The 23,194-nt window shown below is 35.3% G+C and overlaps 4 protein-coding genes across 5 annotated transcripts; 2 read left to right on the forward strand and 2 right to left on the reverse strand.

Moving 5' to 3' along the window:
- Window positions 1-6,884: 6,884 nt before the first annotated feature.
- LOC120771454 (transcription factor BTF3 homolog 4) lies at window positions 6,885-8,415 on the forward strand. The gene is made up of 2 exons (XM_040099465.1): window positions 6,885-6,984; window positions 7,061-8,415. Exon 2 carries the CDS (start codon window positions 7,061-7,063, stop codon window positions 7,622-7,624), a length of 564 nt encoding a protein of 187 aa, XP_039955399.1. The 5' UTR covers window positions 6,885-6,984; the 3' UTR covers window positions 7,625-8,415.
- Window positions 8,416-13,404: 4,989 nt separating this feature from the next.
- On the forward strand, window positions 13,405-19,284 carry LOC120770568 (GTP-binding protein 1). Of its 2 annotated transcripts, none has more exons than XM_040098147.1 (7): window positions 13,405-13,479; window positions 16,435-16,768; window positions 16,833-17,013; window positions 17,396-17,559; window positions 17,680-17,858; window positions 17,913-18,509; window positions 18,565-19,284. In XM_040098147.1, exons 2-7 carry the CDS (start codon window positions 16,549-16,551, stop codon window positions 19,216-19,218), a joined length of 1,995 nt encoding a protein of 664 aa, XP_039954081.1. In that variant the 5' UTR covers window positions 13,405-13,479; window positions 16,435-16,548; the 3' UTR covers window positions 19,219-19,284. The 2 variants fall into 2 exon arrangements, with proteins under 2 accessions (XP_039954081.1, XP_039954082.1); XM_040098148.1 differs by lacking the exon at window positions 13,405-13,479 and adding an exon at window positions 16,219-16,302.
- A 1,857-nt stretch (window positions 19,285-21,141) lies between these two features.
- LOC120770570 (protein NCBP2AS2 homolog) lies at window positions 21,142-21,798 on the reverse strand. Its single transcript, XM_040098150.1, has 3 exons — window positions 21,605-21,798; window positions 21,465-21,555; window positions 21,142-21,349 (listed from the first exon to the last, which is right to left on the reverse strand). The coding sequence occupies exons 1-2, from the start codon at window positions 21,775-21,777 to the stop codon at window positions 21,474-21,476; spliced, it is 255 nt and encodes an 84-aa protein (XP_039954084.1). The 5' UTR covers window positions 21,778-21,798; the 3' UTR covers window positions 21,142-21,349; window positions 21,465-21,473.
- On the reverse strand, window positions 21,791-22,513 carry LOC120770569 (mediator of RNA polymerase II transcription subunit 9). The gene is made up of 3 exons (XM_040098149.1): window positions 22,218-22,513; window positions 22,027-22,090; window positions 21,791-21,966 (listed from the first exon to the last, which is right to left on the reverse strand). Exons 1-3 carry the CDS (start codon window positions 22,406-22,408, stop codon window positions 21,802-21,804), a joined length of 420 nt encoding a protein of 139 aa, XP_039954083.1. The 5' UTR covers window positions 22,409-22,513; the 3' UTR covers window positions 21,791-21,801.
- Between the last annotated feature and the right edge of the window lie 681 nt (window positions 22,514-23,194).

The following is a 23,194-nucleotide window of genomic DNA, read 5'->3' on the forward strand; positions in this document are numbered from 1 at the left end:
AAAGGAAAGATCGGGAACGAACAATTTTCCGCTTGCCTGTCGCACATGTTCACTGTGTGAAGAACGAACGCAAAATGGATTTGTTTGTCGTGTATAGCGAAACGATTTCATACAGATCGAACGCACATGTGTGTCGTGTATGGCCCCTTTTAGCAGCAGCAAGTGTCGACTTTCGGCAGTTGTTAGCAGCCGCCGTCGCCAAAACTGATATGCTTGACTGTTTGCCGATTTTGATTTTTGTTATATTTCTTTCAATGAGGAGCAGAAGTCGATGCAGCTCGAATGTACCCACAAAATGGAAAAAGGGTATATTAACTTTGCTTTGTTCTAAAAGGTGGGATTTAATTTTACCTGCAAAATATTTTCAAGTACATTCTGGCTCAAGCGATTGAGGTAGTAAATAAGCATAAGGGTTAATGTAGTGAATGTTAGTTCAACCGACATCTGTGAAAATATAATTTAATGACTAAGTAAACTTTTTTTATTAGAAGCATTTGAAGGTTGGCGGTATAGAATTAAAACCATTACTTATTGCATAAGTACATATATCTCGTGATCGATGTACTGTTCTCCTTTCCAATAAAATAAAATATATGTATGTGTCCAATCTTTGAAAAGGAAGTTGGAATTTTTAAATTTTTTAATGAACGTCGATAGTACTATAATAAATAAATGTATGCAACTGACAACTGAGTTGAATGTATACAGTATATGGAGGGCGACATATTGACAATGTGTCCTCTACCAGAGAAGCATTCGGTAGACCAACTCTCAACTTTTGCATGCGGTAACGTATTCAATTGACATTGGACGTTGGCGATTATGAAGAACAGCTGATTTCTGTTTACTTGCGCATGCTTCATTCACATACTTATCCGTCGTTAACGTGGAAGTACCCATTCTGACGCGCTCTTAAGGCAATAGGGGAATTCTCCTGCTCTTCCAAGATTGCAGATTGCAAAAATCCCATACCGAAATATACAAGGGCACGAGAGCACCCATTGCAGAATCTAGTGATAATATGAACAGCTGATTCGGTCAATTTATTGTAAATTACTATTGTGCATGACTATTGTCAATTGGCGCATCTTCTGCATTCATTCTTAACAAAAAAAAAAACTGTAACAAATCTTTATAATTTAAATAGAAAGTATAAAATCTATTTAAAAAAAGTTTTCTTAATTGATGATTTGATTCATTTACTATCCTTTCAGTCAAAATTTTGAGCATAGGACATTGGGAGTAAAAAATGCTGTAATGAAGTTGTTAATTTTGAAATTTTTTTATTGTCCTTTGCAAGGCACTAAAACATAACACAAATTTTCAATAAAATCCCTAGATCAAAAGTTTCCTCTTCTGATTTGTTCTTTATAGATTCGATTTTATACAGAACTTTTAATTTTTTAACTGCAGCTTTAAAACCTTCACAAATTGCTTCCACAATACTCTTCATGTTTGGCGAATTTAAAACATTAAATGGAATGCTGTCTTCCGTTTATTAATCCAATATATGCGCCCGCACTTCACTTGACATTGATACTAGTTTTTCCTACTGCTAATACTATGTCCGGACCGACAACGAAAACATGTTTTCGTGGGAAAAACTGGTTTTCGCACGAAAGCTTGTGTTTTCGTCCATGTAAAATCTGTCAAACGAAAACACAATTTTCGCTGAAAGCTACTTGAAAACTTGCATTTCACTCATTATAATCGGTGCCTGCTCTAGTTTAATCGATGTTTTACATTCCATATGCAAAAACAGCTGTCGCTTGATATTCTCATATTAGGGGAATTCTCTTGCTCTTGCAAAACCTTGCACGGTGCAGAAGTTGCAGAATTTTCTTCTTGGTGCAACGGCACAACAACAAACACACGCATAAAATTATTATGTTTATTTTCGTGCCGTCATATATCACTAGATTCTGCAATGGATGTTCTATTGGCCTTGCATATTTCGGTATAGGATTTTTGCATTTTGTGTCATCGTGCAATCTTGCAAGAGCAAGAGAATGCCGCTATTGATAGTTGTCAGTGAAAACTCATCGAAAACACACATTGTCGGTCCATAACGACTTAGATTCCACACATACAAATGTGTTTTCAAAATGTTTTCAATGTCGGACGAAAACACAAGTTTTCGTGCGGAAACCAGTTTTTCCCACGAAAACATGTTTGCGTTAAAAAAAACAAACAAACAAAAATAAAAACAGCGTCTGTTGCTGCTATTTGAATTTTTTAACTGTTTGATTTTGCTGCGGTTTTTTCCAAAAATCTTAACACCTTCCCCTTAATTGTTTCGCGTTTCCGAGATTAAGGCTTATATACATGAGAGCTCACACTTTCAGATATGCTGCTGAGCCAGTGGAGTAGGAATTACACACTTTTAGCACATACTAAGCCTGTGTAGAATTATTTATAAACAAAGTTCTAAATCACTAAAGACAATGTTTTATATGAATTTAAGATTGCACACGTTGCCAAAAGTAAAACTGGATTGAATTTGAAAGAAGTAAGACGTATGTTTTGTTATACATGTAATGTAAAGTATTTTATACTCCAAATATTAATAACACATAATTACTTATTTGTGAGTATTGCACAATTTTTTAAAGTTTTAGAAAGTTCCATCAGTAATAGCCTCATATATGCAAAGTCGACCGACGGACGTAAGGCAGCCAAAAGTGGACGTAACTTTTAATTCCTTTTTATTCGTAAATATTCGTGGATAAACGTCTAGCCAAAATAAGCATAAAAGCGAAGTTCTTCAACATATCGCTGATTTGCGCCCACGTCCCGACGGAAGAGAAGGACGTTGTGACCAAAGATGCCTTCTATGAGCGCTTGGAGCACACCTATGAGAGCTACCACCGCGACGATGTCAAACTCGTGTTTGGCGAACTTAACGCCAGGGTGGGCAAAGAAGGTATCTTTGGCACAAAAGTAGGTAAATTCAGCCTCCACGACGAAACACCCCCAAATGAGTTAAGGCTGATCGACTCCAACGGGGCCCGAAATATGATTATCTGTAGTACCAGATTCCGGCATAAAAAAATTCTCCAGCCACCAACCAGATCGATCATGTTGTGATAGACTTAAGAGACGTCTCCATTGTTTTAGACATGCATACGTTCCGAGGTCCTAATATCGACTCGGACCACTATCTTGTGCCCGCTTCTGTGCAGCAAAAATCGCACGTCACCAAACAAAAGTATGGTTCGACGTCGAGAGGCTGATATCACAACAGAAAGCCGAACGACTTTCTACTCGACCTGCACTCCTACTCTCTGAGAGTAATCGCCAACAACTCGGTATAAGGGAACTGTGGGACGGCATTTCAAGCTCCTTACGTACAGCTGCAACCAAAATCATTGGTTTTCAGAAAATGCAAAAGAACAGCTGGTACGATGAGGAGTGCCGTATCGCAGAAGGGAGAAACAGACTGACTACCTCGCAACGTTACAATCGACCACGTGCGGGATGGGATAGATACCGAGAGTTGAAGAGGGAAGCGAGACGCATTTGCAGACAGAAAAAGAGAGAAGCACAAATGCGTGAGTACGAAGAGCTTGACAAGCTGGCCGACAGGAATAGTGCTCGAAAATGTTACGAAAAAATGCGGCAACTAACAGAAGGTTTCAATACCGGTGCATACTCTTGTAGAACCCCCAAAGGTGGTCTAGTGGATGGTGTCCAGAGCATATTAAAATTATGGAGGGAACACAAAAAAGTATAACGCCAGGAGAAGGCGAACCCGATTCCTCAATCAATGGCGATGGAGTAGACGTTCCATTGTCCGACCATGAAGAAGTTCGAATAACAATTACCCGCCTGAAGAACAACAAAGCGGCGGGGGCACGGCGGCGAAAAACTGATAAGGACCATGCATCAGCTTCTTTGTAAAATATGGTCGGACGAAAGCATGCCCAACGAATGGAATTTAAGTGTGCTATGCCCACACCACCTCTTCGTCGATTTCAAAGCTACTTTCGACAGCACGAACAGGAGCTGCCGTTATTCCGCGATGTCTGAATTTGGTATCCCCGCAAAACTAACACGGCTGTGTAAACTGACGTTGAGCAACACCAAAAGCTCCGTCAGGATCGGGAAGGAGTTCTCCCAGCCGTTCGATACCAAACGAGGTTTACGACAACTCTATCGTGCGACTTCTTCAACCGGCTCCTGGAGAAAATAGTTCGAGCTGTAGAACTAAATCAAGCAGGTACAATCTTTTATAAGAGTATACAGCTGCTGGCGTACGCTGATGATATTGATATCATTGACCTCAACACCCTCGCCGTCAGTTTTGCTTTCTCCAGACTGGTCAAGGAAGCAAAGCAAATGGATCTGGCAGTGAACTTGGCAAGACGAAATATCTCCTGTCATCAAACAAAGAGTCGTCGCACTCGCAACTTGGCTCTCACGTCACTGTTGACAGTCATAACTATGAGGTTGTAGATAATTTCGTCAGTCTGGAAATCAAAAGGTGCTATTTCGGACTGAGTAAGCAAAACCAAACTCTATAAGTCTTTCATTATTCCCGCCCTGCTATATGGTGCAGAGGCATGAACCATGACAACTACTGATGGTAGGTTCTGCGAAAGATGTATGATCCTTTGCGTGTTGACCACGGCAAATATAGCATTCGATAGAACGACGAACTGCATGAGATATATGACGACATTGACATAGTTCAGAGAATTAAAAGACAGCGGCTACGCAACGCGGCTAGGTCACGTCGTCCGAATGAACGAAAACACTCCAGCTCTAAAAGTATTTGACGCAGTAACCGCTGGGAGGAAGCAGAGGAAGAGGAAGACCTCCACTCCGTTGGAATGACCAGGTGAAGAAGGACCAGGCTTCGCTTGGAATATGAAATTGACGGCACATAGCGAAAGGATGAAACAACTGGCGCGCTGTCGTTTACACGGCTATAATCGCGTAAGCGCTGTCTACGCCAGTAAAGAAGAAGAAATTTGCGTGTGCATTCAAGCAATCGTAGTTACGATAATTTGGCCAATGTTCGGATAAACATTCGTGATAAATTCATCTTTCGTTGAAGTGAATTGACAAAAGGCAGGTGAAACTGATATCAAACCACTGGATATATCAACCAGAATTTGCACATTTCTAATTCTTAGCGAATACGATGTAAAATGTCTTCGACAGTGTCATTTTTGTTCGTATTCCATAATTCATGCGGATTTGAAGGCTGATATGTCGAAATGGTCACCGCGAAAAGTGTGTGAACTTCAGTGGTATGCGAAGTAGCTATCGCATCGTCCAACGGTTGATCCAGTGATTATCATGTTCCAGCAATTGTAATTGCAGGCTTGGTTCTCAAAAAGTTGCACACATCGTACCATTCACAGTACGCAATGACTAAAATGAAATTGAACCGCGTACATACATATCTCTTACAAAACGCTACATTACAGTTCACGTATCGACCCATTTGATACTTGCTACTTTCTTGCTGATTGATCGCGATTCATAAATTCCGTAATCTATGGCCATTTACATTGCAAATGAATGTAACAAACAAATCCGCCCGTCTATAATTCCGCACGTATGTATGCATGCTTTGGACTGCCAAAGTATGTGGATGGCAGAAAGAACGAAGACCGATATTAGTGCGACCTCCGAACGCAAACCACCGAAATTGAACGATTCAAATATTTTACAATTTAATCAATTTTAAAACAAAAAAAAAACATTTTCTGAATTTTGTTTTTACAAACCATCCTGAATGGACTCTCTTAAATGTGGTTCAGGCCATTTTTCATTTCATGCAACGGTTTAATCAGCTATAGCGAACAGACAGAAACCCAACTTATTTTTATATATAAGACTCAAATTGATTCTACGTTTTACCGGCAATTATTCTAATTTTTCTCGCCGTAAAAACCATCTCTGAACTTCAACGAACATTAAAAAAAGAATTGGCCAAATTGGTCCAGGCGTTGTTGAGTTATGCGCTTACCTTTACATTTTTATACATATTATAAATATAGATATGTATAAGAAAGTATATAACATTATTAAACATAGAAATATTTAAAAAGTAGCTCATTTGCACATTAACTACAAATATAGTCTCGAAAAAGTTAACCTATCTGAACGTGGTCATATGACCCGTTTTCAGCAGTTGGCAACTGTTACCGGAGACTTTCCTGCAGTTAGGATTTCGTTTTTTTCCACTGCAATTATAATTATAGACTGTTTTCAACATGAAAACAATACATACTTATGTTCCTGTTTCAAAATTTTACTTAAAAATGCTTATAGGTACGGATCTAATCAAGTTATCTATAATATTTTGGTACCTTCCTTACTGAAAATGTCCCTCCATTTTTTCAAACCTATTGTTGTTTTAGCGGCAAAATTATTTCCTAAAATGCTGCCGAATAGTAATCGAAATCGGGTTCGTTACATGGACCCACCTATTGTGGGAATGGGTTGTTGTTTTCGACAGCAAAACATTCGAGAGCTGTGGCACATGAAAATTTTAATTAGCACTGCTCTGCTACCGCTCCCTATTTTTTGCTGCCGCTACGCCAGAGCAGAGCACAGCACTTCCTCTATTGGCTATTGCTACAGCTAAAGTTTTTTACCTAACAAAACTCCGAGCAAAGCAGAGCACATACTTTTACATTGTTCTGCTATGGCTCTCGTTAAAATGATTTAATTGATTATAATTTGCTTATTAAGGTTCAAGAATTCTTATGTGTTGTTTAATAAATCACACTTCTATTATATTAAGTAAATCTTACATCAATTATAAATAATACCAACAATTTAAACTTTTCCATAGAGAGGTTGGCAACTCTGAAACTACTTTAATAATTTTAGCACACATACATAAGCAGATATACCGAAAACTACTGGAATTTAACTAAGCATAATGGCGATTTCTTTTTGACAATTCGCCCTTCTTTTTGCGCACGTGTTTTCTTACGCACTGAACAGAAAAATTTTATAAAAAAGGTGACTATTACAAATATATTAATTGAAATATTATATGTATTGAAAAAATATATTAATTTAACATTTTCTCAACCAGATGAACCCTGAGAAATTGAAAAAATTGCAAGCGCATGTGCGTATCGGTGGAAAAGGAACTCCACGCCGGAAGAAGAAGATTGTGCACTCTACCCCTGCTACCGACGACAAGAAGTTGCAGTCATCATTGAAAAAATTATCGGTTAACACAATTCCCGGTATTGAGGAAGTAAATATAATTAAGAATGATGGAACCGTCATTCATTTCAATAACCCAAAAGCACAAGCATCTCTCCCAACAAACACTTTTGCAATTACTGGACATGGGGAAAACAAATCGATTTCAGAAATGTTGCCGGGTATTTTAACACAATTGGGCCCACAAGACATCACACAGTTGAAGAAGATTGCCACAGAATTCGCAAATAAAGGTGCTGTTGCGTCAGGTGCTGCAGCTGGTGGCTTAGGAAGCGTATCTGCAGCCGCAGCGGATGACGATGTTCCAGATTTGGTGCAGAATTTCGAGGAAGTGGCAATTGGCGGAGTTTCACCTGCTCTTAAAGGCGTTGACGTCTCCAGTACAGCAGAGTCCACACAAAAAAATGAGGAGGTTCCTGTAGCCTAAGCCGATTTTTTTACGATTGAATCTAAGGGTAGCGATGCCGACTATACAAGCAACATCTAAAAACTAAAGAAACAACGCGTGGGAAAATATTAAGGGAAGACGATGCATAAATTTAGTAATTACATTTCATATGCATCATTTACAAAGATTTGGACGTGCGTTTCTATTTGAAGTAATTATAAAAAGCGTAGCAATTAACAAGGAAACATAGTACACAAAACATAACCAGACGATATGTGAACTAATTAAATATTGAAAGAAACTTTATTTCAATCACAAAAATATGACATTTTTGTTTTCTCACAGCAAAGACCGATACGCTTCTATGTAAAGGAATTCTACAAATAATCAAACATATACACTCCAGTAGAAACATTACCAATGCATGTATACGTTTAAAAAATAGTAGCGTAAACATAATATGCAAGGAACTGTATTATTTTTATAATGATCACCCTTGTCATAGAAATATAACTGCTAAATTGAGCACAGTTTTAAGTTTTGCAATTATAAATTTCTTCCCTAAAATACCATATAATTTTGTCACAAAGCATCTGAAGATTCGATGAGCTTACCTTGTCAAAAGTAACCTAGAAAGTCCAAAAGCCCTTTTTTTAATTTTTTTTTATTTCAATTATTTTTCCTACGAACTACTCATTAATGTGTAAAATGACATTAATTGTGAATTACAACTTTGATCAAACTTATACCAAAACAATTGTGGATAAAACAATTTAAAAGCCCGTAAAGGCAAATGAATAAACTAATCTAATACAAAACGTGAGTTAAAAGTTCGATCGTGTTATTCTTGCGTAATTGGATTCTGTTTCGTTTTAAGGGCAGTCTCCAAAACCACATTTAATTAAATTTACTTAAAATTTGGGGTTATAGGGAATTTAAAAATAGCGATGCAATTATAAACACGGTAAAATATATACATAATTGATATAAAAACACCACAGCAGCGCAAAACTAATTTTATCTTTGATAATAATTCTTCTGCATACCATTGAATTGGTCATTAAAAATTTCGGATAATGTTTATAAATAGAAATGATGTACAGGGTTATACATGAATTATTCATAGTTAATAAGTTAACTAATGACCATGAAGAAATGTCTTAAAAAGTAAAAAAATACACATTCATAAGTATGAACAGATGCAGTAAAATAGTATTTGGGGTACGAGATGAATGGACGCACTCTCGTCGTTGGGTTGAGGCATGTACTATATATTGGTTTCTTTATCTACGACCTCTTAGTCCTAGGCAACCATGTAGGCCATATATATTTTAAATACGCTGTGTGACGTTTGGCCATAATTTTCGAAATAGTAGTTAAAAAAATTACATTTTATGGATATTAGTTCATTTGCACAGATAACAAAATATTACTACTAATAATCTACTTCATACTTTATTAGCAAGGTTTGAGGCGCTACAACTTTCAAGCAGTAGTTTTACATTCGAATTGTTAGGAATTTTATGTTTAGTTCCTCCTCTCAGAGTTCTTCCCTGACAACCATTAAATTTTTGATCTGATGTCGATGATTGTTTTCAACAAATGAGCAGTTTCTTGAGGCGAAAAATAGACGTAAAAAAACTAATATTTTTGATTGCTAAATTACATATATAAGTACAGTTTGTCAACTAATTGTTTGCAAAATTAAAAAATGTATAAAAATTCATTGGGATACACTTAAAATTCCGAAGTTCAAAATACCGACAAATCAAAATGCCGACATGTTAGAAATATTTTATCGTGTCCGTATATTTTGTGAACAGCAAAAGGGAACTCGCCTCATTTTCTACCGATGCACAGAAAAATAATTCTACTGATTAAGGGTTAAGATCTTGAGCGTGTTGGTGGCCGGAGGCCGAAGGGCGCAAGTCCTCGAACGTTCAACTGCACCTTTCATAAAATACACAAAGTCTGTTCTTTGTTTTTAATTACTCAACTTAAATTCAGAAATTTAACATTCGGTTATTGGTGTCTTTTACCATATTAGCCATTTTTTTTATTAAATGTAGTACCTTATTTTAAAATTTCTTCTGTCCGTATTTTGAATTGTCGGCATCTTGATTTGTCCGTGTTTCGATTTCTCAGTTGTCAGTTGATTTGTCGGTATTTTAATTGTCGGAATTCTAAATTTCGAGATTTTGGTTGTCGGCATTACGTTATACACCCAAATTCGTTTTTAAATTCATATTTCGTAAACTATGACCCCTTTATATACATACAGCTGTTGACAACTAATTAGAAACGACGCATATTTTAAAGTAAATGGTGTTATTTTCCAATAAATCACTTATTTTTCTGGTTTTTTCCTTTTTTTTTTGAAGATTTTAACAAAAATGTGTTGAATCAACGATTTGATTGCGACAGCTAATTAGAAACGAAAATATTTTATAAGCAAAAAATACTGTTATTAAAAGAAATTTCTTACTTTCAGTTAATATTTTTTTTCTTAACCCTTTTACTTTAATACTTCTTCACACCGATTGCGAATTGTCGTTATAAGACTCTGACAGCGCAAAACTAGTGTTGCTTCACATGCCGTCCTAATTTCATCAAAAGGACATCCGTATTTGTGATATTTTTGGTATCTACAGCTTTTTTGACATCAACCCAGATGTGTTTTCTTCAGGCCACTCGAAATCATTCATTGAATTTTCAACAAAAAACTTTTGTGTCAACTTCCCCGTATGCTTTGGGTTGTTATTTTGTTGGAATTTCCATATAACAGGCAAATTTCCCTTAGTTCATGGCAGAATGATATTTTTTAGAATGTCGACGTATTTCTCTATTTTTAAAATTACATCAATCGTATTGAACGGACCTACAACATTCCAGGGAAAAAATGCTCGCACCATGATTGATCCTCCACCATGCTTCAGTACGTGTGAAACATAGCAACGATCAAATTTTTGATAGATTGGTCGGCGAACATACCGTCGACCATCAGGATCTATGCGATTAATTTTTGTTACATCGCTCCAAACAACATACTGCCATTGATTTGTTGTCCAAGATCAATAAGAGTTGGGAAAAGTGTACGCGTTATTTAAAAAACTAAAAAAAAATTACAAATTTTTGGTATGGGCACCATTAAGTACTATAACACCTTGCAGACGACGGTACATGGACTGAATATGGTTTGTCATATCATAAACCTCCGGAATTGTTTGCCATTCCGAGAGCTAGCCAAACTTTACTGTTGGTATGATGTTCTCCTGTTGCAGAACTATGTTTGGTTTCCTCCAACTTTGTTGTGTCCATCATGATAACGTAACATTATTATCGTCTCGTCGTAGAAAATTACGTCGCCCAGCACGCAGCGGGCCTGTAAACATTGTTAATAAATAATAATGTTAAAGGCTCGTCGCTTTTCAATCATTCTACGTTGTATAGGACAGCTGTGAGGCATCATCACACACCATAAGCTCCTGTATAAGTTTTGTTGTGCGACGCCAATAATAGAAGCATTTAGTAAACAAAGCATGCCAAACAAAATAACACTTTAACGGGAACCAGGAACAGATCAAAATTAAGTTCTCGTAAGGAGAACTGTTTTATTAGACAAGATATGTTCACAAAATTTAGCACGGTTTCAGTCAACGATGCAATCTCCGAAGAAATCATTAATGTGCACGTTTAGAAGTCTTTAAACTGCTAAGGCCGACTAATGAGATGATGTCATTGTCCGTGCCTCCGTACTATATTGCAGGACGGGAATGGTGAGAGACTTGTAGAGTTTGGCCTTTGTTCGTCTAGACCGGATTTTACTTTTCAATTGCCTACTCAGTCCAAAGTAGCACCTGTTGGCAAGAGTGATACTGGTTCCAAGATAGACAAAATTATCCACAATAACAGTAACGTGTGAGCCAAGTCGCGATGGCGATTACTATTTTTTTAGTGTCAGGAAATATTTCGCCTTGTTCTCGTTCACAACCAGACCTAAACGCCTCGCTTCCTAATAAAGTTTAAAAAAGGCAGAACCGACGACACCGTTGTTGAGGCCAATGATATCAATATCATCGGCGTATGCCAGCAGCTGTACACTCTTATAGAATATTGTACTTTCTCTATTTGAATTGTTCGTATTAGTAATAGATTGAAGAAGTCACCCGATGTGGAGTATCCTTTTCTGAAACCTCGATTGGTATCGAACGGCTCGAAGAGGTATTGCTCAACGTCAGCTTACACAGCCATAGCTTTGCGGGGACACAAGATTCAGACATAACAGCATAGAGGCAGTTCCTTTTCGTGCAGTCGTATTAGGCCTTGAAATCGACGAAGAGGTGGCGGGTGTTTTCCAAGATTTGGCGCAGGGTAAAAATCTGGTCGATAGTAGATCACATAATTTCTGCCCTGCTTTTTGATAATTACAGAGTAAAATATGCCGAAAATGCTGTTTTCGATTTTCCACCTTCTATAGGGCACCAAACAAAAACTGTTCCAAAAAATTAAGAAATTAGTTTTACAAACAAGCCTTACAATACAGCTGTTCAAATATATAACGGTAAAGCGGTTAAGTTTGAAATTGGCTGCGGAAAAATTCAATAAGCTCAGCTGTTGTCGGCAAAAAGAAATACTTAGTGAACGGCCCTATACAAACGTATGTCTTTTATTTCATGAGGGCAATCGAAAAAACATTCTTCTTCTTCTTTACTAGCTTAAAAACCGCTTACGCGGATATAGCCAAGTTAACAACAGCGCGCCAGTCGTTTCTTCTTTTCGCAAGGTGGTGCCACTTGGAGATTTTAAGCGAAGCCAGTTCCTTCTCCAACTGCTCTTTCCTTTGCTTCCCCCGTTTGGTATTGCGTCGTATACTTTCGTAGTCGCTGTCTGTTAATTCGCTGAACTATGTTAATGTCGTCGTATATCTCGCACAGCTCATCGTGCCATCGAATGCGATATTTCCCGTAGCCAATGCGCAAAGGACCATAAATCTTTCGCAGAATTTTTCTCTCGAAAACTCGCAACGTCGACTCATCAGTTGTTGTCATCGTCCATGCCTTTGCACCATATAGCAGGATAGCAATAATGAGTGAAATACTTAGTACGAAATGGCACCTGTTGGCAAGAGACACCCTGCGTTGGATTTCGATGCTGACGTTGTTATTAGTGTTAATACTGGTTTCAAGATAGACGAAATAAACTTCGACTTTGAAGTTGTGACGGTCAACAGTGGGTGCTGAGTCGCGAGTGCGACAACTGTTTGTTTGAACTAACGGCGTGGGTGTTGAGGTCAATGATATCAATATCATCGGCATACGCCAGCAGCGGTCAATTGACTGGGCCATTTCGTGAGATAACACGTTCACAAAACTTGATGCCACCGGACCATAAACCGCACCAAACCGTAATTTTTCGAGATTCGTTTTTGTTTCATTTAAAAAAAAAAATTGTAGCGCTTTTATTGGAAAACCCGCTCTTAAAGTTGAGGCCACTGATTCCGAATTTCGGTGATACATTTTAACAATTTCGACTCGTTTGTTTTTTTTGAAATTGAATGAGCTTATGTATGAACTATAATTAAGTTAATAAAATAATAAATATGATATCAATATATTCAAAGTTTCACCGAATACTTACTGTTGAATTTTTAGGAAATATTTCAATATGAAATTTTCAAATTAATATGTTAAAATTTAAATTATTTAAGCGATTGGCAAACAGCCACAGTACGAAAACACAGCTATTGTAAATTCTTTTTAATGGAAACGTAATTAATATATGATCTGGTAACACTACGTGTTATGTCAAATTTTTGTTTTCTTTTTCAAGTGCATCAATTGGATTGAATATAATTGAGAAATTGTTTATAAGAAGAATACGAAATTGCCATCAAAGTGAGTAAATTTCATACTTATAACAATTATTTATTATAGTTCTATCTTATTTGCTTGTATAAATATAAAATACAAACGGTAATAATACTTCCAAATGCTAAATCGCTAGACGAAAAATCCGTCAAGTCGATAAAAATACAAATATGATTGCAAAAACAATGCACTTTCTACATTGCAGGAGATATTATTGTTATAGTTTTCTTTCGTTATCTCTTGATAATTCCGCTAAATGTTATAAAATTAATTTAAAAAAAATAAACAATGTGGACAATACTGTATAAAAAAGTTGTGCACTAAGCATTTTTGAATATGCTAACTAACAAAACAACTACCAAATAGATTCCAAAAAGGAGTGTTTTATCCTTGTTGTATTTTATTTAAAACAAAATAATTCAATTTTTGATTTTAAGATGTTATGTTAGTTAGTTAGTTAATGTGCCAAAATTGTTAAACTGAAAAAGAACTTTTGTTTTGGAATCGATACATATAACGAAATGGCTCAATTTCCTTACTTGATTTCTGCTTTTAGGCGGAAGTTCCGTTTTATCATGCCTGTCGTACTAATTACCATTAGGCCGTGCTTGTGTTTGCCCTAATTATATTTCGTCAGTATTCTTTAAAACTCTTTGGAAAATGTTTAATAACTGTGCAACAATTTTTTTCATATCTACACTATTCGTAAGTGAATAGAAGTGAAGGAGTGTAGCCATACCATACTATACTATATACAAGTATACGACATACTCTAAATATGTTCATACCGTATAATATAACATAAAATTACTATTAATTATTATATTTATATTATTATAATTATTTTTATTATAAATGTATGTATAAGTTTGTTTCATTGTATCATATGCATACATAAAGATATTAGAAAGCACGTAGGATACTTGATAAAAAAAAATATATATATATTTCTATATATATATATATATGTATATATATATATATTAAGGATTGAAAAAAAATCACTTTTGGCTGATTATATTATTTGTAAACAATCGTGGAAAATGAAAAAAAAACAAATACATTTTATCAAAACATGCCACGAAAGCATAAATCAAATTCGTTCAGGAGATTATCGTGGGCCCGTTCCGAAGAAGATGTTCGAAATCAGGAATATTCAGTTCACGGAGAGCTGAGAAGACAACAGCAAATGGAACAATAATTTTGTATTGAAAACAGCAGAAATAAGTAATGGGAAGCAAGTTCATGTAGAAAACAAAGCTGAGCAACTGACAGCTAGAAGTGCGATAGAGGCGTAAGAACATTGGCGAGAAGCATTATTATTCCATATATGCCGGCTAGACCGGATTGGTATCTCTTTAACGATACTGAATTATAATGTGTTTGGTCAATTGAATATTTTATTAATTTTTTAATTATTATAGTCTCAATAGATGGTAAAATTTCACTTACATGCCTTGGTGTACCAGAAGAGCCTTTAAAAAGTTTGTACTCAAGTGTTGCAAATGAGACAAGCAATTTATAAATAAGATCAAAAAATGTAACCCTTGCTTTCATGTGACACTCTTTGAAGTGCCCGAAGTCATAAAACTGTCAGTTTTTTCACCAACATTTGATGATTATATGTATTGGAAATGCTGCTGAACCTTTTCCAGAAGATAAATAAGAGCATAAATTTCTGCAGCTGTATTTTATGGGTGCACCGGCCGGAAAACTTACAAAATAGTATACAAAACTATCTGACAATAATATAATATAACCGTGCACATTGACGGTCCCACCGTTTGTTGATGTTTATTAAATACAATCTAATAACTAGACAGAAAGGTGGTAACCAGACATTGAAAACTTTGGATTCTTATAGCGAGAAAAACGTTTTCGCCTTTATTCGTAAATAAAATTTTCACTGTTTTGAATAATTTAGCCGGATGCACTAGTTAAAATATAAATTAAATAAATTGTTAAAAAACGTTTTATTTTGGTTTTTTTTTGGAACTTCGTAGACACATGTTTCGAATTTGGAGGCTAACGGTAAAAAAACCTTTATAATTATGTCTCAATCTATCGAAAAAAAATGCCCTCCATAAAAGATAAAATATAAATAAAAATTATTTGTTTTAATTATAATAACTGGGTTTTAACCACTAGTTTTATAAACATTTGTTTATGAATCAAAAATTTTGACTCAAAATTCGCAACTATTTTTAAATGACTACCTAATTTTGGGCATATTCATTAGATAATATTCATATAGATTAAAAAGCCGCTAATTTTTTGTTTCAAATAAGCCATCGTGGGCTGGAATCGTCGAGGAAACGCGAGCCCATTTCTTCGAGTCGGGGGTTGTTCAGGACGCTGTAACTCATGTTCTACTCAATATTTTTAGTTTCAAAATTATATTTACACTATACAAATATATGTTAATAAATAATAATAAACTTAAAGCACCATATGCTTACTGGTCCTAGAAAAAATACCTAAGTAACAGGCCGGCCGTCACGTGGGATAGCCCCAAACGTATTGTAAGAGTTCACAGTTTTAGGTTACCACGGCATGCTTAATTCTACTTTAAATGGTTTGTTCATATTTTTTCTTCATGGCATTTTATTTCATCACTATACGTTGTAAATTCACATACATACTATATATTTCATCATAAGTATATATGTATGTGTGTTTACCTTTATAAGCGTATTTCTGCAACTTGAACTTTGTTGCATCATTATTTAGCATACAATGATATATAAACGATGCACTAGAATGCCGGCCTTTCCAGTTTGCATTCAACCGCACAATGAGTACTACCTTTACGTCAGTTGATAGCAATTTGTTGTTGAATTTGGATTTTGGGTGAGATTTCGCAGTCATATAGGGAATTGTATATTTAAAAAATTTAAAACTTATATGTATGTATATTACTTGGAACAAATATTTACATAGCATATTCATATTATTTCCGGTCTTTTATATTTTTATTAACAGATAAACCTTATAAAAAGTTTGTAACAAGGCAATGCAGTTGGATGAGTTCAATGTCTACAGTTTTTCTAGGAAAAAATAAAAGTCGAATATAACTTCGAAATAATTTAGGCAACTATGAGTGGAAGCAGTCTTCTAACACAAGAAGATGACAGCAGTGCTGTTATTAATGAGTTCCAGCGTCTGCATAGTCCTAAAGTTGATTATTCCAGTATTTGTGGGAAGAAAGTCTTGGTAAGTCCAACAGAAGTACAGTTCGAACTGCTAAAAAAGAGGCTAGAAGAGCGCACAGAAGACTGTCGTGGTGAAACAATATATGAAATCGGTATAGGGGAAGGTAAAATTGAATATTTATGACTTAAGTGTAGTTGTCGTATCATAATATCGTTACGGTTACGCAGATGGCAGCGACAATGGCTTGGATGAGGACGAGTATCGCGCTTCGGTCGCTACATTGCAATCGTTAGCCACAACAATCGATTCTGATGTAGTGTTACTGAGGCAGAGAAAAGTTGAAAAGGGATTAGCAGGCCAGTATTTGATAAGAAAACGTGTCGATACTTCAGATTTCATGGAAATTCGGTAGTAAAACAAATATGTCTCTAAATTTATATATATGTACATTAGCGTGTCCGTTATTTCCCAAGATATTATTTTTTGCTGAAGCTCTTTGAATCTTTGGTTTGATTCTTTTGGTTGGTTTTTGAACGTAAAAAAATTGATGCAAAAGAGCAAAGAAATTAAAATAAAATAGGCACGATATAAATAAATATAAATAAAAATAAAGAACTTGTTTACGTTGGATAACTTTTTTAAGGTGAAATTCAAAACTTTAAGGGGCTTAATAAGTAAAAAAAAAACAAAAGCAACTTGGTGGAAATGACAGACACTAACGAACATGTATTGAACTTATCCTATTTGGAATGAATTTGTATTTAAACAACTATTTTGAACGTTTGTTTAGTGTTGCTGTGGTTGGAAATGTGGATGCAGGAAAATCTACTTTGCTCGGAGTTCTAACGCATGGTGAATTAGATAATGGGCGTGGGCATGCTCGCCAGCGATTATTTCGGCACAAACACGAAATGGAAACTGGACGCACTAGTTCTGTGGGGAATGATATATTAGGTATGCTAACTATTAACATCATCAAATTACGTCTATGCGATCTGCTTACCCTTCTTAGAAAAAATGTTTATTTTATAGCTTAAGCGAGTGTTTGATGAATTACTATACTTTATTCCTTAGGATTCGATAGTGTTGGGAATGTAGTTAACAAGCCCGATCATGGCACTCTTGACTGGGTTAAGATTTGTGAAAAATCCGCCAAAGTTATTACTTTTATTGATTTGGCGGGGCATGAACGCTATTTGAAAACGACAGTATTTGGTATGACAGGACATGCCCCGGATTTTGGAATGCTAATGGTAATTCATCTAATAGTAATGTATTGAGCTTTCAGTTTTATTTTATTCTTTCAGATCGGCGCCAATGCTGGTATTGTTGGTATGACAAAAGAGCATTTGGGATTGGCATTAGCTTTGTCGGTACCAGTATTTGTGGTCGTTACAAAAATTGATATGTGCCCTCCTAATGTTTTACAAGATAACTTAAAATTGCTTTTTAAAATATTAAAGTCCCAGGGTTGTCGTAAAGTACCAGTAATGGTAAAAAGTCCAGATGATGTTGTGTTAAGTGCCACAAACTTTGTTTCTCAGCGTTTGTGTCCAATTTTTCAAGTCTCCAATGTTACTGGAGAAAATTTGGAGTTACTAAAAATGTTTTTAAATTTGTTAACAACCCGAATGACCGGGCAAGACAACTTGCCCGCAGAGTTTCAAATTGATGACACCTATTCAGTGCCTGGTGTGGGCACAGTGGTTTCTGGAACTTGCCTTCAAGGTCTAATTAAACTGAATGATACCCTTATGCTTGGACCGGACGCATTGGGAAATTTTATACCGATTGCTGTAAAAAGCATTCATCGTAAACGAATGAATGTTAAAGAAGTGCGTGGTGGTCAAACTGCTAGTTTTGCATTAAAGAAGATAAAAAGATCTCAAATACGTAAAGGAATGGTAATGAAAATGATCTAATAATGTTTGTGCTATGTTGCTAACCTAAATCTTTTAGGTAATGGTTAGTCCAGAATTAAAGCCTCAAGCATGTTGGGAGTTCGAAGGGGAAATTCTAGTTCTTCATCATCCTACAACAATATCTTCCCGTTATCAAGCCATGGTACACTGCGGAAGTATTCGACAAACAGCATCCATCATCAATATGTCTAAGGATTGTCTACGTACTGGCGACAAAGCTCATGTAAAGTTTCGTTTCATTAAACATCCAGAGTACATTCGAGTTGGGCAAAGAATGGTTTTTCGAGAAGGTCGTACTAAAGCAGTGGGGAATGTTTTGAAACCAATAACAAATTCGGTTGCTTTACAACATCGATCTAAACCGAATAAAATGCAAGGGCGCGGCCAAAGTCATAGCCAAACCAATTCAAACGCAGAACCACAAAATCAAAATCAAAACCCCAATGTTCAAGCGGCAATATTAAAAAGTGGGAAGCAATTGCAACCAACGGATATAGAAATAAATGAGATAAAACAAAGTTTTGATGGAGTGCTTGAGGCTTGTGTTGATAAACGCGATAACCGTGGTTCAAAGCACCAGAAACGCAATTCTTCCCACGCTGCAATACCAGTAAGTGGGTTAAGTATGGGAAGCTCTTTAAGTGATTTACAGACCCAAGCCAACAGCTCACACATTGCTGTCAAAAAATAAACTTACCACATCGGCTATTATTTGTATTAATTTATTTATCTCTTCATTTCAATAAAGTGGATTACATTTTTTTCTTTTTCTTAAAGACGATTGGATTTTAAAAATATAAACCGTTTTTTATATAATTGTATGAAAACAAGATAATTAAATTAAATTTGGTGAAATATGCGTTATTTTAAGGTATTTGGAAAAATTACAAGTTATGAATAAAAAAAAAATATACTTTACTACCATATTTTTTTGAATTACTGCAAATGGTGTTTTGTAGCGGTAGAAAACATTGCTGAGTAGTTTTTAAGAATGCTGTTGAGCTGACAGTTCTTGTCCGATTAAAAATCCGGTTTGATAAGTTCCAATCGAATGTGAATTTCATTATTTTACAATTCAAGTGAAATTTTTGTTGAGCATTGAATTTTGCGTTTTTATTTTGAAACTTCTGAAAGGTAATGTAAAATTTGAAGTAACAAATGAAATATACCGTAAAATAAAAGAGAAAATATCAAGGTAGTATGCCATTTTAATGAGGTACTCTGTTATATAGAATTCGAAAACGCTTGACAATGATAGGCATCATTAATACTCGAAACGGTGATTGAGTTCCATCAAAACAGTAAAAAAAGTGAGGAAATTGAATCAAGATAAGAGAAGTTGTTGATAATATCAACGTGAAAGTTAAGTTTATTAGTTTAAGTCGCACAAATCTCAAACTAGGTGTGCTCCTTATCATCGTTCGAGTACAGTTAATGAGTGATTAGCTCAAAAAGGCCAGCAATAATGCTAATGAATATATAGCGTTAGAAAAAAGTATTATAGAACTCAACTTTTTACTTTCAACCTCGCATACACATATGAATAAATTTACAGTTATGAACAAAATAATAGGTGTGAGATTAGCTTGTACTGTTTTTTCGACAAATGGTGTTGTAACTGTTACTTTTTTATACCGTATTTTTACGACGAAGGCGAATGAACAGAGCGTCAGTATCAACAACTTCCATTATATCAATTTAATTATTGGAGTATTTGTAATTTTATATTGCTTTTGAACACAGTTAACTGAAATGAAGAAATTATTTATAAAGGGTCGTAAAAGTCACTGCACCGATGTGGAGAACAAATTCATTGGAAATATGTTAGGGTAGTCTGAAAACTTTGAAACTAATGCCCTAAAGCAAAAAAAAAATTAAGAGGAAACCCACGGACTAAATGGTAATCTACCGCGGCGTAAAGCCATAAAATTCCTTTCTAGGAAAGGTCCACATACAAAAGGGAAAGGCTTTTGCCATTGAACATAAGAATTGGTACATTCCCACTGGAGAAAAAATTACGAGATATTTTATTCAGTGATGAAGTTGAGATTAATTATGGAAATGATTGTAAATGAACTGTTCGGGATATACTTAAAATACCAAAGCTCAAAATTCCGACAAAATTTAAATATGCAGCTAAATCCAAATACCGACAAATCAGAGCACCGAAAAATCAAAACACCGACAAACCAAAATGCCAACATGTGAAAAATACTTTATCTTGTCCGCACTTATTTCTATCGAAGCACAGAAAGATAATTCTACTGACTAAGGGTTATAATCCTCAGCGTGTTCGTGGCCGGAGGGCTCGAACGAACAACGCCACCTTCTCTTGATTTGGCGGTATTTTGACAGTCGGGATTCCAAATTTCGATCCATGCTGAATAAAACTGTATAACTTATGAAATCCATGGATGATATACAAGTAATAACACCCATGGACGCAATAGAAGATAGCTTCGGTAGCTGTTTTTATTTAGAAAATATATTTTAAATATATTATTTTGACCATAGCTATTTCTTTTTTTGAAACAAATTTCAGTTTAAATATTCGGAATGAAAGATTTCCCACATATACATACATATATGGGTTTAATAAAGTATATCAAAGATGTAGCTACAACAAAATTGTTTTAATTGCAAATATTTCAAAGTTACTAAGTAAAAACCGTTTAACCTATTATTTTGCAAGTATATACATACATATAATTGTTTATTAAAATGTTTGAATTTCTTTTAATTTGAATTATTTATATTTTGTTATAGTTAAACTTTGATCAGTTCTGTGCTTTCAATACAGGCTTTTCTTGGCTATTATCCCACTGCAAAAATAAAATTACACAATGTTATTTAATATGCATATTTTATTATAAGCAGTATCTTTAAAAATTTCATTTTATTTAAACATTTCGTTAAGAATTTTATTTCTGTACCTACATAGATTTTCTAAAATGGTTTCTTCTTGATTTCGTCCTTCACGCCTTCAATTTCTTTCTTAAGATTGTTTTTGAAAATAGCCATGAATGACCTGTAAATATATAAAATCAAACCTTTGCCTCGAAAATTTTTAAACCTACTTGAAACGTTCTGGGGTCATGTCATGAATTCCACGCTCCTGAGCCATATTCTTAGTACGATACATTATGGATACAACGATTTGAGCAGCACGACGCATTGGATAACTCTCAGCCATCCGTTGAATTAACTGTTCATTATTAGCCAAATAACGTAGCAAGAATCGGAATACCATTGTGGTTTACGTGTAAGTAATTTTTTAAAGCTGAATGTCCTTATATTTTCGAATAAGTTGTTGCTTAAGCTTTAATTGGTTTCGTAGAAGTTCTAAACGTTGAAGCTGCTCTTCTTTATTGTAGTCTATCCCTGGCAACTGTTTTACTTCAGTTCTTGCAATGTCGAAACGTTTCTGCAATTCTATTATCTAATAACATAAAGGTAAAATGCCGTATTTACAAATTCTTATAATACTCAATTTACTTACTTTTTGACTACACTCTTGGGATTCCCGTTGTTTGGTCGCGTTATCAAGGGGGTCCTTTTCAACACTGTTTATTAAAAAAAAAATAGGAACATAGGAGTAATTACATAATTTCGACAAATAAAATAAATAGAGAGTACGAAAACAACGTTCCTGCACACCTATTACATTAAAAACAATGTCAAAATACTTGCCAGCGAATAATTTCGTATATGACAGGTAAAATCGCTCTCAAATTTGTGCTTTGGCCTGTTGCCGGCGATGATGGGTTGGAAGCTTGTTCGGCCGCCGTGTTGTTTTCGGAAGGATTTGATGTTTGTATAAGTCCGTCTGGTGTTAAAATGGGTTTTTTATCAACAGATTGTCCACTAGGAGATAATTCCATTTTTATATTGATCTTGCTGTGAATAATGCACTATTTTGTATATAAAACATATTTCAGCAAATTCACGACTTTTACAAAGAGCAATTTTGTTTTGTTAACTGTGGTGAGCACGAATGCCAGAATAGAAAAGAATTGACGATAAATTGCCAGAATCAAACAGATAGAGAAGTTCGTAGTTGCCACTTTAATTATGATTGCCTACAGTAAAGCCATTAAAGACAGCTCATGTTCGGCAATTGATATCACCACCCTCGATATGGTGAGGTTTTCCGTATGCAGAGGTGATTTCAAAAGCAAAAATGCTCACCATTACTTCACAAATTTGTGATGTCTGAAAGCAAATCTCACAATGTAAAATCTGTTGTGTTTGTTTTGTTAATTTCAATATTTTTAAAGAAATTTGCAATAATTTTATTTAAAAAGAATGAAGGAAGTATTTCATAGGCGTTATCTATAATACTATTACAATAAATATGTAACTTATGGCCTTGGTACATTTTACTTCCTTTTCAGTATGAATAAAAAGAAATATACTACATATTTATGTTTAAATAATTTGGATAAGATTTTATTTGTAAATATGTATGCGGGCATGCACCTGGAATTTCCGGTCCCTTAATTGGGAAGGTGCCGCTGCCCAGCTGGTTGATGTCCTCGTGAAAATAAAGGCCGTCCAAGAAATGCGATGGACGGGACAAGGACAGAGACGAGTAGGTCCTTGTGGCATTTACTATGGTGGCCATATAAAGGACCGCAAGTTTGGTGTGGGATTCGTGGTGGGAGAGA

The sequence above is a fragment of the Bactrocera tryoni genome, chromosome 3 (assembly GCF_016617805.1).
Source record: "Bactrocera tryoni isolate S06 chromosome 3, CSIRO_BtryS06_freeze2, whole genome shotgun sequence".
Lineage (NCBI taxonomy): Eukaryota > Metazoa > Arthropoda > Insecta > Diptera > Tephritidae > Bactrocera > Bactrocera tryoni.

Bases quoted from the DNA above. Each gene is read 5' to 3' on its own strand.
- LOC120770569 (XM_040098149.1), bottom strand. From the start codon at position 22,408: ATGGAATTATCTCCTAGTGGACAATCTGTTGATAAAAAACCCATTTTA. The intron at 22,091-22,217 runs GCAAGTATTTTG...TTTAATAAACAG, and splicing joins ATATACGAAATTATTCGCTG to TGTTGAAAAGGACCCCCTTG. The intron at 21,967-22,026 runs GTAAGTAAATTG...TTATGTTATTAG, and splicing joins CCCAAGAGTGTAGTCAAAAA to ATAATAGAATTGCAGAAACG.
- LOC120770570 (XM_040098150.1), bottom strand. From the start codon at position 21,777: ATGGTATTCCGATTCTTGCTACGTTATTTGGCTAATAATGAACAGTTA. The intron at 21,556-21,604 runs GTAGGTTTAAAA...ATATATTTACAG, and splicing joins ATGACCCCAGAACGTTTCAA to GTCATTCATGGCTATTTTCA.
- LOC120771454 (XM_040099465.1), top strand. From the start codon at position 7,061: ATGAACCCTGAGAAATTGAAAAAATTGCAAGCGCATGTGCGTATCGGT.
- LOC120770568 (XM_040098147.1), top strand. From the start codon at position 16,549: ATGAGTGGAAGCAGTCTTCTAACACAAGAAGATGACAGCAGTGCTGTT. The intron at 17,014-17,395 runs GTAGTAAAACAA...ACGTTTGTTTAG, and splicing joins TCAGATTTCATGGAAATTCG to TGTTGCTGTGGTTGGAAATG. The intron at 18,510-18,564 runs GTAATGAAAATG...TAAATCTTTTAG, and splicing joins CTCAAATACGTAAAGGAATG to GTAATGGTTAGTCCAGAATT.